Raw genomic sequence first — 14,641 nt, forward strand, 5'->3', positions numbered from 1 at the left:
TGTCTCTTTCTCCACATATTCTCCAATTTTATTTTCCTGTATGGTTACAGGCAAGATTCAGTTTCAGCTAGAGATCTTGCAATTGGCCATAGCCATCACATTTGGCTAGCTAATCTCCCAAGGCAGTCAACTGCACAAATTCATTGTAGACTTCAAAGAAAAACAAGCAAACAAACAAAATAAACAAGAAATAAATAAACAAAAAAATTAAAAAAAAATAAAATCATTACTTTGCCCAAGATTCCAGATTTGCTGTGCTTTAGTTTTATTGAGTACTTTGCTCTTCTTGATTAATGTCACTCTGTAAAAGGTTATACACTTCATCATAGAATACTTGAATCATTTGTGTTTATAAAAGGCAATCATAAAATTCTATAGTCATTAAAAATCAATTAGCAATTTATTCAAGAAATAGAAAGCTAGCCTTGGTACCCTAGCTAACTTGCTTTCTGTTAAGTTTCTGCTCTCTAGCATTGTGCACCAAACAAGACAGACTTCAGATTTTTCTTCAGTTGTCCATTCAGCATGAGTGACACTGCTTTCCAGTGACAACTGCCCTTCTGTGACAGATTAAACTTTTCCTCTAGATTGAGTTTATCAGTTGTTTTCAAAGACATTTGGCACAAAATGTACCGGTGAGGGTGCGGGAATTGCAAAGTCAGCAGAATTTAATGAATTGTATCTTCCCCTCCCATTAACTGGATGAAAGATGTCCTGTATGTGCCTGGTGATGCTGAACTATTATGTTAATAGATAATATACCTCTAACATTATCTTTGAACTATGATGCTGTTGAAATGAATTACATACTTGCAAAATGTGCTAGACTATTTTACTTTAAAAAAACATATCTTTAAACAACCAGAATACAACATCTCATGTGGCTCCATTGTCTTCACCTAGTTCTGAAGAACTACAAGACACAGGTATTCAAGTGTGTTTATAAATAGACTTTCCAGTCCTTGGCCTCTACCACATCTGTTGGTTGTAATTCTGATTATGAAACTACAAAATCAAAAATCCTGGTGTTACCAGTAGGAGATTGTGTGTGCTTCAGTTGAAGGCTGCAGCTCTAAGGTCTTAGTAATTATGGATGCTTGGAAAGGAAGAGCACTTTCACAGTAAACAGTGTCCACCAGACCTTCTCAAAATATGCTGAAATACCCTCTTTTCATCTTGATACAGGGATATGATTTAGCAGAGGGTTGTTACTAGTGTTAGGGTACTATGGTTAAGCTGTGGTTGGACTTGATGATCTTTGAGGTCTTTTCCAACCTGGGTAATTCTATGGTTCTATGATTCTGATGCTGAGCAGTTTCTTTGACTTGTAAGAGGGAAAGGAAAAAAAAAAGGAGAAGTAGCAGAATCTGATTCCCTTAGTCTGTTTGTAGTGGAATTGTTCATAGTGAAATTATTTGCCGTGTCCAGAGGGAAAGAACTGACTCCAAATACATCTGAAAACAAGAGATATGTGTTGCAATTAATGTACTGGGGGATTTCAGTCACCAAGATATCTGCTGGGAAGGCAACATGGCAGGCTGCAAGCAATGCAGGAGAGTCCTGGAGCTTGCTGAGGATAACTTCCTCATCCAGATATTAGACAAACCAACCAGAGATGAAGGGTTACCGGACCTGGTGTTCACCACTGCAGAGGAGATGATTAAAGAGGTTAAGATAATAGCAGTCTGGGCTATAGCAACTATGCTGTGGTTGAGTTTGTGATCTGCAGGTATATGGTTCTTGCAAAGAGCAGAGCCAGGACCCTGAACTTTAGGGTACAAAGTTCCTTCTGTGTAAGAAATTATTGGATGGGACTCTCTGGGAAACTGTCCTTACGGACACAGGAACTGAACACAGCTGGCAGCTCTTTAAGAACTCCTTTCTGAGGGCACAAGAGCTCTCCAACACTTATCAGAAGAAATAATGAAGTGAGGGCAGGACTGAGAATGGACATGCTGGTCAAACAGAGCAGATAGATAAGAAGGAAATGTACAAACAGTGGATGTAGGAGTGTGGCCTGGGAAGAAACAGGGATGCTGTCTTAGCATATGGAGATGGGATCAGGAAAGCCAAGGCATTGACAGAACTGAACTTGACAAGGAGTCAAGCCATTCTATGATTCCATGATTTCCCGGAATATATTTTAGCCTAAAGCACCAAAATAGAGATCAGGTCACGTGGAAGATAAACTCTCCTTAATTCTGGTTCTTGTTTAGAAAATAGAACCAAGTCTGTCTCCAGGGACTTTAAATGTGTCCTCTTATTACAGATGTCATGGATGACCAGACAGTAGCTCCAATTTATTTATGCTGAGATCTGGCACCTATTATTATTGACCATAATGGACCCTACTGTCACTACAAAACAAAAAATGTAGCCAAAACAATGTTGATGTTAGAAGGAAGTCATAACTGCCATTTAGGGAGAAACCACCTCCTGTTGCTTTCAGTCCCAGCAAATAGGTATACTGCAGCAATCTGGATCTCATCCCAATCCCATCAGTGTGAGTTCAGAGCAAATCTTAATAATTCCTGCCTGAGGGACTAAGCTGGGTTCTCCAGAGGCCATTTGCTAAATAAGGAGTCTCTTTTGCAAACGTCTTCCTAGAGGGGACAGAGTTTCAGCCTAATTCAGCTTCTATAACACCAAGGCCAGTCAACTTCTGCACCTAAATGCTGGGATGGAGATATTATGTTGTACAGTACCCAGTGAGTCAAGGCAGTATCACACTTGGTAGGGTAGAAGGCTGAAACATAGTGAGCCTAAATGATGACCCCGCAGCGCTAGAGAGGGAATGTAGTGAATCAAGAGAACGAATCTGAGACCCTGATCTCCGAGGTGCCTCTAAGGGATGATACATCAGCATTAAGAATTGTATCAACTTTCTTATGGTTGGCAGAAGTGAGATATAAAGATGGAGACATGAGCTGTAAAAGGTCAGGCAGTTTAACTTAGCAGACTTATTTCTGTAAATGACCGTCTGTAGATTTACACCAGTGCAGTGCTTCCAGCTAACTTAGAAAGGGTCCCACATGTACTGAAGTTCACACCAGATTGCTATTGCCTTGAATACTGTAGCTGGAATATTGGCATTCAGACCCATACTGGCTGATAGCCTTTGTTCAGACCTGTCAGTGTAGATGACCCATTGTTTCTGTTGTGATTCATGTGGCTAATAATAAACACCCCAGTGAGAAATAAACAGAGAAAATGCACTCAGTGACCGGAGAGCTAAACTATTTATCAATGGTTGTGCTGTCTGTCCTAGAGGTAACTTGTAAGAGATCCCTTTTCTGTTCACTGTAGACAGAAACACTACAAATATATATATATATTCTGCAAACCAGATTCAGTAGTGTGTAAATGACAGATCTCCTTCTGATCTCATCCTGACCCTGTGCAGCTTCTCCATTTCAGCAGCATAATTAGGAAAAATCAACTGTACCACCTATGCTATTTTTGCAAATGAAAGCCTCCAGCTGCAGGCAGAAGGACACACGTACACATACACATGTGATTAATAGCCATGTATTTGCAGAATTATAGTATGTCTCCAGAAAGCATTTTTAATCAAACACAGATGTGAGGTATTAACGGTACCTGAATGGAAGCATTGTTCAGTTGTGGCATGTCTATCGTGGATTTCATGGATGGTTCCACTTCAGAGGAAGCATTTCCAGGTATCTGGAATGATACAATCTTAGCCAAGAATTAAATGTTTCTTGAATGTTGATATGTTACTATTTTCAGTAAGTGTGCTCCTTTTTCCCCCAACTTCTGCCAAGCAGCTTACATCTCTTCATTTCTCTTGGAGAAGTTTTTCTAGAGGAAATAGTAAACTTACAGTGTATTGTCACAATATCAAAGATTATTTATTTGGTTTTACACAGCTTACCAAACACCTTATAACATATCAGTTTATCAGTTCCTACCACCTGTGTCTCAGTCTCAGTCATTATATGGAATGATCTCACCTTCTACTGTAGAAAAATTAGATGTGAGAGCATCCAACATATGGAGTCCAGCAAGAGAGAGACAGTAAATATTCAACTGTCTGCCAAATGCTGGTGGTTTCGCTACTCTTGAGAAGATACCACTGTCTCTGCCTCTTAGCTTATCCATCATGCCTGGTCACTAAAAAGGAGGTGAAAAACAGACTCCATTAATGCTCAGTTTGAGAAGTCCAAAATGCTCTACTATATCAGGACACAGATTTGCTTTTCAAGACTAATTTGTACCAATGCTAGCTGATAAGAACATTATGCAACTGTGCAGGCAGTAGGAATAGCCAGAGTATGCTATACTGTAGTTATGTACCTTGCCAGGTTGCAAAGGAAGCTTCTTGCCATCTGGAAATTTCTTCATGCTGGAGTAGTACAAAGGGACAGTTCCCTCAGTTCTCTACCAGAAAATCTGATATTTGTTATTTAGGATTCATTCAAGCCACATCCTTGAGAAGTTGTAATTTTCCAGCTGATTTTCCAGCTAAAGAAAAATATGGACAAGAGATAAATGCCACATAGCTGAGGCTTTCCTATCACCATCCATCATAATTAAAGTGAAGTCAAGTCATCAATGTTCCTGTGTAAATTGCTATGGCAGTTTCTCGAAGTCATTCATAACTGTTGTTTGTGTGGGCTGTTTTATATAGATAGTAGCATTCTTGGTAAAAGGAAGAGGATGTTAAGTCTCATTTCTCGACCTAAATCCAGATTAGGTACTTATATTTTAACTGTATGATTTCTCTGCTGTGATCTTGGGTGAATTTTTGTTCTTATTTTGTACCATGGTGTTATGTTTGCATTAGGAATTGCCGTGTTTCAGTTTTGGGTGAATATTTGTTTCTAAGTTGCACCATGGTATTTTGTTCTCTTAAAATCATTGCCATGTTTCAGAGCAGAGGTGTCTACTTTTTGGCCAAGTGGGATGAAAATTGGCTTGCAAGCGTAAGGAATAGTTAGTGATATTTCCAAACTAACCGAGCAATTGTACGAAAGTATTCAACTGGAAACTGGGTAATATGCTTAGATAGTGTTAGAAAGAACCTTCTGAAGAGAGGTGTTCTGACCACAAATCTATTAATCCTCTGAAGAAGGAGATGATGAACTCTTTTCATAGAGACAGATTTTGAGGTTGTGTTTTAATGAGTTTCCTTCAGTTATGTCGCAGTTGAAGGAGCCCTGAGACAGAGTTTGGATCGGCCCATTGACTGTGGACTGTTGCCAGACAAGGACTTTAGTGACTGTACTTTAAAAGGAAAATGAATGATGAACTTCCAACCACAAAGAACTGATTACATTAGCGTTACTCTCCTGCCTTGTCTTACTGATGGTCTGAAATCCTCTTCCTGAATTGTTATGAATCTTGAGTCAGATTGCCTCTCCTAATGTGTGTCTCAGTGCCCATGTATGGAAGAATATTTCTTCTGTGAACACAACAAATGCTTAGGTTGAAAAGGAGAGAGCATTTCCTAGAAGGAGAGAACAACTCATGATACAACTTTTAAACACATGGAGAACAAAGGAACCAATGTTTCTTTGAGCCATTTAGGTACTTTAAAGTTTGCAGTTTAAGTTTGGAAATCATTTTAGTGCTACTGAATATGTTAAGCGCCATCTGTTTCTCTAATGATGCTACGTCTGACTCAGGAGATAAGTGTTTATGAAAAGTAAAGAAGAAGGGGCTCTGTTATTTTGATACCATCATGAAAATGAGGTTCTTTCCAAAATTTTGAACTTCAGAGGAGACTTCAAGATAAAATGACGTTTATAGACTTCATGCTTTTAGCATAAATATCTTAGGTGCTGGAGTTGCTCTACACACGATACAGGCCCAGGTACTAAAGTAATTGCCTGCTTCATTTGCAGATGCTTATTGTAGTATTAAAACTAGATCAGAGTTCACACCATTTAATTTACAGTCTCAAATTCTTTTAGTGTTCAGTTGTGTAGCAGTCAGATTTTGAACAAGGTATTCATGAATCAAAGAAAGAAAGAAGGTTTGTGACAAAGCTTTGGAGAACATTTGACCAGGTTAGAACATGTTGGGCCTTGGAAGGACTTCGCTCAAAAGCATACAGCTACTACTCTTGATTGTGGTAAACTGTAACGATTACAAGATCATTGTCAGGGAAAGATTAGTATTTGTCCAGAGTTACCAGGTGCTTCTCTCTAAAGTATGCATACCTGTGCTGCAGATGGGAAAAAATGTGGTCTGGTAACACACCCAGGCAGCGCTTAGCAAAAATTAGCAATATTATCCTGGGCAGAAAATATGCACAGAGGTTAGAACAGAAGCTCGGAAGTCATCAGCTGGGCCCATGTGCTGCTCTGGGTAAACTCCAAAAAAGTGATAGACTGCAGCTTCAGTCATACTAGACATCAGCCTACATTAATTGTTGCCTGTAAGGAAACAGCCAGAAGAAAAAAGCAATCAAAGGAAAGGTTGCACCATTAAGAACATACAGAAACACTTGCTATGATCATGTGTAAACCAACCACAGGCTCTGTTTACAAACCTTTCCATCTGTTCCTTTGCTTATTCATTTCTGCTTTCCCTCTCTGTCTTCTAACTTTCCTTCATCTTTCCAGATGCAGGACGCTATGGGCTATGAGTTACCATGGGTGTATTTTGTCAGTCTGGTCATCTTTGGATCCTTTTTCGTTCTAAATCTGGTACTTGGTGTGTTGAGCGGGTAAGCTGACAGTTTTGGTGTCCTTTTTCCAATGCTACAGGGCAAGACTCCATAATAAGGGTTCTTCCCTGTCACCAGGATTCTTTTGGATGGATTAAAAATCTGAATCCAAGGAAGCTTTCACATCAGCCCTCAAAAATCTTGGCCAACTATTTAAACTTTGCAAATAACAATACAGGTAACAAAAGAGGTGTGTTTCTCTGGCGGAAATTCAACATCAGGGCATCCAAAATCGCTACTACCACCCTTCCATAAATTTTTCAATTTATTATTGAAAATCTTACTGCTGGTGACTTGGGATCTCTTTGGCTGGAGCCTTGCAGTGCTCAGAAACTGAGCTTGTCTCACTAATTATCATTCCACTCTTCCAGGTCAATGATGCCATAGGAAGGGACTGGCCCTGGATCTATTTTGTTACACTAATCATCATAGGGTCATTTTTTGTACTTAACTTGGTTCTCGGTGTACTTAGCGGGTAAGCAGTACCAGGAAAATGTTTTATTACTGTTTATTTTTTAAAATTTGTATTTTTATTCCTACTCTGTTGTTATCGAGACAACGGACAATGGCGGGTTGATCTCTGGAACCTTAGTAGAAAGCCTGGGCTATTGCTGTGCAAATAGCAAAACATGGCCTTCGTAATCTGGAAACTGTCTTCTAAAATAAACTAAGAAAAAAAAGAAAATGGAAAGAAATACAAGGCAACTCTGCCTGTAACATATTCCTCTACCTGAAACCTCTACCCATACTCTCTGGGAAGAGGACAACACTATGTTCCCCTGTTAAACTGCCTGCAGGTAAAATATGCCATTCACCACAGAATAAGGGGATTATAGTAAAATCTCTGGAAGAGTCATTGGGACTGAAGGAGGAATGAGACTATGAGACAAATCCCTTCACAGTTGTGGGATGAGATTCCTGCCAAATTATGTCTTCTCACATGAGAAGTTCTCACATTGCTTAATATCTCTAAAGCACAGCCTAATGGGACACTTTTCCCTGGAGTGTGCCTTGCATGCATTTTTTCTTTAATAAGCACATCTTCTCAGCTGTGTGGATTACAAGCCCAGAATTATTCAGAAAGAAAAGGTTGTTTCCCTCTGACTTTTTCTAAGGAGGAGCAGAGAAGCAGGAGAATTTCTTCTAGTGTTTAAATATCCCTAAAACATCTGGCTGTACCTCAGTTCTGCAGTATAACCCTCACTGCAAAGCATCATTTTGGCAGATTTGATTAAAAACAATCGATATTGCCCCCAGTAGTTAAAAACTTTATTGCCCCTGGGGAGCTGGTTAATGAAGCCAATGAACATTTCTCTCTAGATATTTTTTAAGATCTCCCAGATTTAGGCTTCAAATTCCATGTTTGGGAGTGACTGGATGCCTACAGCCATTCCATGTGAATGGATAACTATGATACAAGGACTTCTATGCATCCTCTTCACTGTTTCTAGCACTGTGCCTCCTTCAGTGAGCTCTGAACAAATTTGGTCAGAGCCAGTATTTGTCTGAGCAGGCGTCCCTTAAGTCTCCTGTCCTTTGATCATAAAAGGTGCCAAATCTCCTCTGAAAAGGAGAGAGGACTTGATGCTTTACATAAGTTACATTCTCAGTGTGACAGAAACATAGGAAGGGTAGTAGTAGGACTAGAGAAGAAGATTCTCCTTTGATCATCCTGGGAAGAGACAGGTAATAGAAGATCTACTTGAGGGGTTATTATTGTCTTCATTACTCCATTAAAGGTTACGTGCAGCTAAGACAGCTGCTACAAACTGAAGAGTTTCTAAGTAGTTAATGGAGAGGGAGAAAATCCCCGGTAATGAAGTGTGAGGCAATAGTCTGAGTTTGGATTTCTGGAGAGTGATGTTCTGGGTACAATTTTAAAACGTAAGTTCCTTGTTTCTCCACGTGGATACTCTGATCAGCAGGTAAGGATCAGCATTAAAGGAGGATGACCACCTGACAGTGGGTAAGCAGTCTATAGTATCAGAGATGCACTTAAGGACCGCATAAGATGGTGGTTAAAGACTATATAGTGTCTGATTGGATAAACAGTGCCTGTGAGCCCAGCCTGAGGACTGCATATTATTGAAGCAGTGCTGATTCAATTTACCAACACTTGGATTTGTGTACATAGTGGAAAATTACATTTCCTCTCTCTTTCATTTTTCAACCAAAGAAAGTGTTTTGGGACCTGGATACCCCATCTCCTGAGATACTGCCGCTAGACCACCACAGCTAGTGGTGAGAGAGGAAAACAGTCTGCAGGGAGAACTGAAATTAAAGATGAAGTTCACCTTGTTTATGCTGTGAGTCACTCTTCATGGCTGTGTTCACAGTATTGTGACAGCTGCACTGTTTCTGCAGTTTTCTTTTTTTCCCAACTGGAGAAAAGTAAAAAGAACCTGAAGTATTTGCATCCATGGAGGGGAAAAAAAAGAAAAAAAAAGAAAAGAAACAAAGAAAAAAGAAATGATGGCAGAAATGTTCTAAATTTTCTTTGGTCTAAATAAGCAGTTCTTAAACAATTAACTTTCGAAAGCAGTTCTAAATTCTGCTGAGTTGCAAAGTGTCTTCACTTTGCAGGTTCAGCTTTTTTCTAATAAACTTGCTGTTAGTCTGTTCTGTGTAGATGATCCACCTGTCTGTTCTGTGTAGGTACAAAGCAATATTCCTGGGCATCTTTGTAGATCCATTCTGAGCATCTCTGATTTATCCCCGTTTATCTATATCAGGAATGTTAACAAGCATGTTGTGTAGGTAGACTTCATCAGTGAGAGATTGGCTTGGTTTTTTTAATCACTTCTGAATACGTAAGTGTAATTAATTGTACTCACAAAGACACTTTGATTGCACCTGCAAAATCAAATGCTGAATTCTGTTCTGCCTGCAGATCTCATCTGTAATTTATTTTTCCTCAGTGTTTTACCCATTCATGGTTCTTCTAGTGAATTTACTAATCACATGTTAAGCTACCTAGTATGACAGAGATATCATTATCTTCCTGTCTTGACTGAGCATATATTAAAACTCTTGTATTCCAAAGGAAATATCCAGCCAGCAGATCATGCAATTGACCTTCTCAAGACAAGAAAAAAGGTGTCCACAGCACTGCTGAGAGTAGTGAAAATACTGCTATGGGTCTTCTGAGAGCAGAGATGTTTGCTTCTGTATTACTTGTTTCAGTTGGTTAGTGATGGGAAAAAATGACAGTGTGGGCTCAACTTTCAGACCTTCATGAGGAAGCATATAGATTCACATTTATTTTGTAGTTTGCTTATCATTGATCCAAATCCCAGGACACAGTCCAAACAGTAAGTTTTCTAAAGCAAACAGAAGGCCAGAGAACAGCCATTTCTTCTGATTTGAGAGGATCCTGAAAGCTCAGTTTATTGCTTCTGATTCTCTTCCCAAAGAAGAAGAGATCAGAGTGGATAGGAGGCTGGCTGTGCTTGTAGCTACTCTTGGGAGCAGCAGGAACAGTATTCCTGACCTTTCAGGACTCTTCCTATCCCAACCCTCTTCCAACCCTTTCTAATCATAGAACTATAGAATGGCTTTGGTTGGAAGGGGCCTCAAGGATCATCAAGTTCCAAGCCCCTGTCACAGGCAGGGTGACGAACCTCCATACCCAATTCTAGAACAGGCTAGATCCTCATTGTACCTGTCAGCGTGGGCCATGTCTGAAGCCTTATTCTGCACTAAGCAAGAGGTTTGAACTGCTAGAATTCAGCTGTTCCACAATATCTCTCAATGTGAGAATCAGACACAGCCATATAATCTCTCTTTTTCCTCACCAGGATAGACAAAAGAAATTTTCTTCTGCACCTATGCTGCCTACAGAGCTGGGTGTTTATATTTATGACCTTGATCCACTCTAACCTCATACAGACTGAATATCTCTCCAGAATGCTCTGCTTTTTGGTTTTTTCTTTGACAGATGCATCTTATAGTTTTCTAAGAGAAGCAAAGGAAAGTGAAGCAAACCAAATATTCTTAAAACCAATATTCACCAATTCCTAAACAGAATTTGTCTCATTCACTGAAGAGAGACAGATTACTTGGTGGTTCTGCTAGCCTCTGCTGACCTTATCCTGACATGATATTGTATTTATATATATATATTATTTTTATTTTGAGAAGGCCACCTCCAGGCTCAAGATGGCAACTCTGTCAGAAAGCTTATTGGCTTTTTGGAAGCTTGGCTTCCCCACTGAAACTGCAAACAATGAGCATTTACTACCAACTGCGATGGTGGCAGAGGTACTGTGAACACCTGCCTCCAATAGGAGCTGGACTGAGGTCACCAACTCATTTCACACAGAACAGTAAATGACCACGGGTAGTAATTCTTGATTGTGAACTACGTTTGCCCAAGTACAGGCTGGCATTCCACACAGCAAGTGGTTAGAATTGCATTAGCAGTTTCCTGAGCCACCTGTTCTCAATAGTTTAATGCTAGCAGAGCGTAGAAATTGAGATAATTTAAATAAGTTGTCTTCTTTGGAGAATCGTATGAAAATTGGAATACCATACATTGTACAAAGGAAAGAGGCAGGCAGACCTTTTAGACTAAGGGATCACAGTATTTTCAGTTGTGCCATTGAAAAGCTAGTAACAAATTAACTTCAATACAGACATTCAGCATACTAACATGCTAAAATCTTGCTTCAGTTTAGTCATCCCTTCTCCCAGCTCAAGTCCCAGTTAAGGGATGCAGTGCATGGGGCTGGCGAGACTCAAGCAGGCACGCAACTGAGATACATCTAATATAAGTGACCCAGTTCAGTGCACAGAAGAATCTCTTTATGCAAACTTTGTCATTTCATGATATTCCTCACACTGCAGTTTCTTAAGCTGCCTCTTCCAAGTTATATCCAGATAAACACAAGCAGTTCTCAGTTGGAGTTGAGAGCCCATTCCCTTTCAAAATTGCTCCTAGAGATTCCAAAATACAAGTTTATGACCCAATTATTGGAATACTGGAATTTGAGTTTTCAAACTGGCTTAATAATGCATAGCTTCATTTGGTGATTTATGTGTTGTTGTTTTTTTTTTAAGAGTTAATTCATTGATTTGAATGAGGTACAATGTGAGACCCAGAAGAAACATATTTTTGAAGCAGCAAAATATAATTGGTATTGATTAGATTTTAAAAAAATATTTTCTAGAGGTTTTTTTATTGTTGGGGTCATTCTTGCCATACTTGGCAATAGGCTTTTCTGCCTTACAGCTGTTTGGTCCCAGGGCTGGCTATGATCTACCTTTGGGCCTAAGAAGCCACTGGTTCTCTTCCCTATTTCCACCTTCTATATTACTGACCCAAGAGATGTGTGGCAAGCGCTGTGACAGGAGGGAGGATCACACAGGCTTCTTTGGTCACATACTTCATCTTTAAATGAAGACATCTTTCATTCTGGTGCCGTGCTGGTGTTCTGAACAGCTCATAACATAAAAAAAACTGATCCAAAGACAGTGAAGTGAGTGGAAATCTTTCAGTGGGTTTTGACCAGACAGGTGGGAAGTACTATGGCATCATTACTGGAAACTAAGGACACTTTGTGGAACACTCATTAATTTTTGGGTAGGATTTCCATAGACCTAGTATTACTTCAGTAAAGTTAGTGGTAAGTTTCCTGTTTGTTTTTTGGGAATAAGCCTAAGGACAAGCATTAGGAGGTAGACTGGCATTTCTAGGAGAAAAAAAAAAAACAACACACAGGATAGTATAGATGTATCTGACAGACAGGAAGAAATGGCACAGCAGAAGGCAAAGCAAACATCCTGGATCATAGCTAAGCAACATTAAATTCATGTTGCTCTGCCCTCTCCATATTCCCAATAGTGGTCTTCCATCAAGTAATCAGATGCTTACTCTGTTTCACTTTCTGGCAGAATCCATTACTGCTTAGGTTTTTCTACTCAACTTGAGATTTGAAAAATGTTTCATTTCAGAGAATAGACCTGAATATCAAATGCCTACAATAACACATTGAGATCTGAATTTTCAAATATAGTGTCCACTCCCATGTGTGAAATTGCTCATAATTAACTGTGTACAGAATTGTGAGTATCATTACTTACACTTACAATTAGTGCCATTTAGTTGTGATTATACCTATAATCTTATGGACAGATTGAGACCTGGCTGAAAATTAGAGCCACTGTCTCACTCTCCAGATGTCAGATTATTGTCAAACAGTTCATCGTTGTATCGAGTTGGCCACTATTCACATAAGATATTCATGGATAAGTGCTGGAGAATATCAAGTGATAAAGAATGGTAGAAGGTATATGGTATTGTACATAAGCACCACATGTGAGTTTTACTGGAATTATCAAACAAATATTGAGAATGAAAGGATTAAAAAAGGTAATTATGTTCTCCTAAGCATCAGTAAAAATGTGGTCGCTCCAACTGTATTACAAATGTATGTAGCAGGGATACTCCTTTCACATGTCTGTCATGAAAGAATAGAGAAGGCTGGGTGTACTACATAGGTTATGGATAATTTCTGATTGAAATCGATCTAACTCATTGTTTTTCAATCTCTTCCTCTCCCTCAACCCACATCCTGTTCCTCCCTCCCTCTTGCTAGGGAATTTTCCAAGGAAAGAGAGAAGGCTAAGGCTCGGGGAGATTTCCAGAAGTTACGGGAAAAGCAACAGCTAGAGGAGGATTTGAAGGGCTATTTAGACTGGATAACTCAAGCAGAAGATATTGACCCAGAAAATGAAGATGAAGGCATGGATGAGGAGAAGCCTCGAAACAGTAAGCAATTTTCTTCTGTCCATCTTTCTCTGCTTTTAGCAAGGGAGCCTGTGCCCACCTGCTCCAATTCTACTGAGATTGACTATAGGGCAGAGCAAGTTCTTCCTGAGGCTCTCACTATGCTTATATGTGATCCAAGTGAAAAACATGTTGGAATATGTTGGAGGGAGAAATATATGTAAAATAATTGATATTGTTCTGCCGATCCTCAGTTTCTTGTCTGTAGCACTGAAATTAGAACATAATATTTAACAGAAAAAAGATCAATACTTGCTGTTAGAAGTTTGCTACTGTGATAAGTTTTAAAATATACATCTGTCTCCTATTAATTTATTTAATTGAAGTTCAGTGTTGCAGACTGTTGACACATGGTTAATTACTTTGAAAGCAAAGGTTTCTAGGCAAAGCAATGCCACAGTATGGGAGAAGGGCCAAGTCAACCCTGTTGTACATTAAGTGGGCCATCTGTGGCTCCATTGAAATCAGTGTAGTTGCATTTGCTTTTGCCAGGCCCAGGCTGGAATTTAGCTTTCTGACATTTCTTGCAAGGGAATTACCTCTTTTTCTTCTGTTTTGGTGCTGAGAATATGTTTGTACAAAGTGAGAATACACCAATTCTCTCTTCTTATTAGAATGATGGGTTTGAAGAAAGATTCCTTACATTTAACTACCTTAGCTCTATCTTCTAACTCCACCTTATCTTTTGCCAGTATCTGAATCGCTTCAGAAACATCTAGCACTTGTCATCATAGATCACATACCTGTGAAATGTCAGAGTTTGAACCTCTAGGCTAATGGAGATGGGCACTACTTTTAGTTTTCCTTACCTAAGTCTGCATTATCCGAACTTAATTTTGGAAGAGAAGACGTTTCCCTATAGCTCCCTTGTTAACATACAAGCAAAATCCATGGGGTGATCAGATCAAAGCCATACATGTCCAGGAGGATTGGACATTGGAAAGTTAATCTTTGAGGAGACTGAATAATATTCCCTGTAGCTGTCAGAACACTTTCAGAAAAGAAAGAAAGGAAGGAAGGAAGGAAGGAAGGAAGGAAGGAAGGAAGGAAGGAAGGAAGGAAGGAAGGAAGGAAGGAAGGAAGGAAGGAAGGAAGGAAGGAAGGAAGGAAGGAAGGAAGGAAGGAAGGAAGGAAGGAAGGAAGGAAGGAAGGAAGGAAGG

At 39.5% G+C, this 14,641-nt stretch overlaps 1 protein-coding gene across 15 annotated transcripts in view; it reads left to right on the plus strand.

Moving 5' to 3' along the window:
* Nucleotides 1-14,641, plus strand: part of CACNA1C (calcium voltage-gated channel subunit alpha1 C) — a 424,545-nt gene that overhangs the window by 272,236 nt on the left and 137,668 nt on the right. For 14 of the 15 annotated variants that reach the window (XM_072360924.1, XM_072360945.1, XM_072360915.1 and 11 more), the window contains exons 8-9: nucleotides 6,591-6,694; nucleotides 13,291-13,463. In XM_072360924.1, coding sequence (XP_072217025.1) covers nucleotides 6,591-6,694; nucleotides 13,291-13,463 — 277 coding nt within the window. Of the gene's footprint in view, nucleotides 1-6,590; nucleotides 6,695-7,065; nucleotides 7,170-13,290; nucleotides 13,464-14,641 lie in introns of all 15 variants that reach the window. The other variant, XM_072361020.1, reaches the window with a different exon arrangement.

This window comes from Excalfactoria chinensis, chromosome 1, assembly GCF_039878825.1.
Source record: "Excalfactoria chinensis isolate bCotChi1 chromosome 1, bCotChi1.hap2, whole genome shotgun sequence".
Lineage (NCBI taxonomy): Eukaryota > Metazoa > Chordata > Aves > Galliformes > Phasianidae > Excalfactoria > Excalfactoria chinensis.